Source organism: Bison bison, unplaced genomic scaffold (genome assembly GCF_000754665.1).
Source record: "Bison bison bison isolate TAMUID 2011002044 unplaced genomic scaffold, Bison_UMD1.0 scf7180017864291, whole genome shotgun sequence".
In the NCBI taxonomy this organism is placed as follows: domain Eukaryota; kingdom Metazoa; phylum Chordata; class Mammalia; order Artiodactyla; family Bovidae; genus Bison; species Bison bison.
This window is the reverse complement of record NW_011494863.1, coordinates 11,988,352-11,990,543: the sequence shown is the minus strand read 5'-3', so window position 1 is coordinate 11,990,543 and position 2,192 is coordinate 11,988,352. Positions and strand designations below refer to the sequence as shown.

General features: G+C 60.9%; 1 protein-coding gene across 1 annotated transcript in view; it reads right to left on the bottom strand.

The window, feature by feature from the left end:
• The window catches only part of SYNPO (synaptopodin), a 51,426-nt gene continuing 49,234 nt past the window's right edge, over window positions 1-2,192 (bottom strand). The window contains exon 4 of the mRNA XM_010850651.1: window positions 1-2,191. Within this exon, the coding sequence (XP_010848953.1) occupies window positions 1,509-2,191 (683 nt within the window). The 3' untranslated portion in view covers window positions 1-1,508. The remainder of the gene's footprint in view (window position 2,192) is intronic.

The following is a 2,192-nucleotide window of genomic DNA, read 5'->3' as shown; positions in this document are numbered from 1 at the left end:
GCAGCACATCAAAGGTGTCAGAGATGGGAAGGATCTCAGGCTACCTGACTCAAAGCCCTCACAGTATCAAGGGGGAAACTGAGACCCAAAGATACACATGGAGGCCATATTTTAGAATCCAGATCTCCTAAGTCCCAGCCTTTTCCTCCAGACCTCAAGGTCTCCTCGGTCCCCTCCCTGGGCTGCCGTGCTCCCGCCCTGGCCCTTGCTGTGCTCCCATGGTCTGTCTCCAGGCAATCCTGAACCTGAGCCTAAACTTCTGATTTCCTGGCCTCCTAGCCACACCCTCCCCGGATGCCCTGACAGACATCTACTTCCCATCTAGGACATCTCTGGACACCTAGGACACCTTTGTCCTAATTTCCTTCCCCTCTCTTCCCAGGGGACTCTCTTGTCACTTACAGGACCTTTCTCCCAAAGTACCAGCCTGTCCCGCTCTCTCATTTCTCACAGACTGTCACAGCTAGGAGGGCCCTCATTGTGTTTATGAGAAAGCTGAGGCCCAGGAAGGGAAAGTGACTTGACCAAAGTCACACAGCAAATGGGGGGCCGAGATGCCTCTCTCCTTGGGGCCCCTTTCTGTGGCATGTAGATGAGTTCTTTCAGCCGTGCAGATCTGGGCTGAGGGTGAAACCAAAATAGCCAATGGATCTATTTCTAGGGACCTCTCTCCCAGCTGCACACCCACCTCTGCAGAGCCTTCTCCTGGGCTCTCTCTCGGGGATCCCTGGGGACCTCCCACACCCCAGAACAGTGAGGGCAAGCCAGGTGGAACCAGGACTGAGGTCTGGGATGAACTGCATAAGCTGTCTAGAAAGCAGAGCCAGATGTTCGAAGAGGGCGTGAAGGCAGCTGAGCAGAGGGGCAGAAGAAAAGCGTCAGCCGGCAGTGGCGGGCTGAGTCCTCATCCAGCAGAACCCGGGAGAGGAGATAGTGTGGAGGCCGAGGCAGAGGTCTCTGAAGCAGCGGAGAGGAAACAGTGTCCGGAAGGCAGAGGTGGAAGAGACAGACCCGTGCAGGTGAGAATCCAGCAACAGGCAGAAAGAGGCAGGAGCCAGGGCCACGGCGAGGACAGCCCACTGGGGCGGCAGGCCCTGGGCTGGACCGTCTCACCGCAAGGGCAAGCTCTGTGTGCTGCAGAAGCCCCTGTTAGGGCCCCTCTAGGCCTTTCCTCAGCAAGACGCTGGCAGCCCTACAGCTCACAAAGGCCAGGTGAAGAAGCCCCCAGTCTCACTAGGGCCGGCCAAGTGGTCCTCTCTCTGTGACCCTTCTCCCCACTGGTAGCAGACTTCAGATCTCTCAGACGTGGAGTCCAGCCACCTCACGGGAGGGAAGGGGCTGTGATAGCTCAGAGAGGGGAGGTGACTTGCCCAAACGGCACAAACCTAGCTGGTGGCAGCGTCAGCCCTGAGTCCCCGTACTCCTGACTCAGCCCCGTGCCACTTCCTGCTCTCCATCCGGTCCCCGGACAGGGGCTCGGACAGGCAGTGGGATCCCTGCGGGGTCCGTTACTTGAAGCAGAAGGATGGCTTCCACACCTGAGCCTCGATCCCCGCATTCCGGGTGGAGAAGGAGGGCCTGGGGGCTTGCTTGGCTCGGGGAGACCATGCCCTGGAGGGTGACACGGGCGAGATATCACTGCTGTAGGTGGGGCTCACTGCGGTGGGCTGGAGGCCATCCTGGCCAGTGGTGGTGTAGGAGTGGGAGGGCCGAGGCAGGGCAGGTGACGGTGGGAGAGCCGCCTTGGGCAGGCTGGGCACCAGGTCCAGGGAGCTGGGCTTGGCAGGCGAGGCGGCTCTAGGCGAAGCCTTGGCAGGTTCTTTGATGGGTGAGAGGACGAAGAGGGAGGGCCGCAGTTGGTAGGGCGGCTGCTTGGTGGGCTCTGGACGCAGGACCCCATTCTCGGGCAGGTATCCGTGGAAGAGCGAGGCAGGTGGGGTCCGAGCCGGGCTCCGGGAGGCTACTCGGAAGGTGCCGCCAGGTGCGTTGGTGGAGTACTTCCAGGATGAAGGCAGGGACATGGTGGGTGACGGGCAGCGGGCCAGCTCAGCATGGCCCGAAGACTCGATGACATACTTCTCCATCCGGGACTGGCGGCGGGCGTAGAGCTCAGCCCCCTTCCCCGAGGCCTCCGAGAGGTTCTGGTTGGGTTTGGGCTTCGGCTTGGCCTGGATGCGCGGTGACTTGAGGCA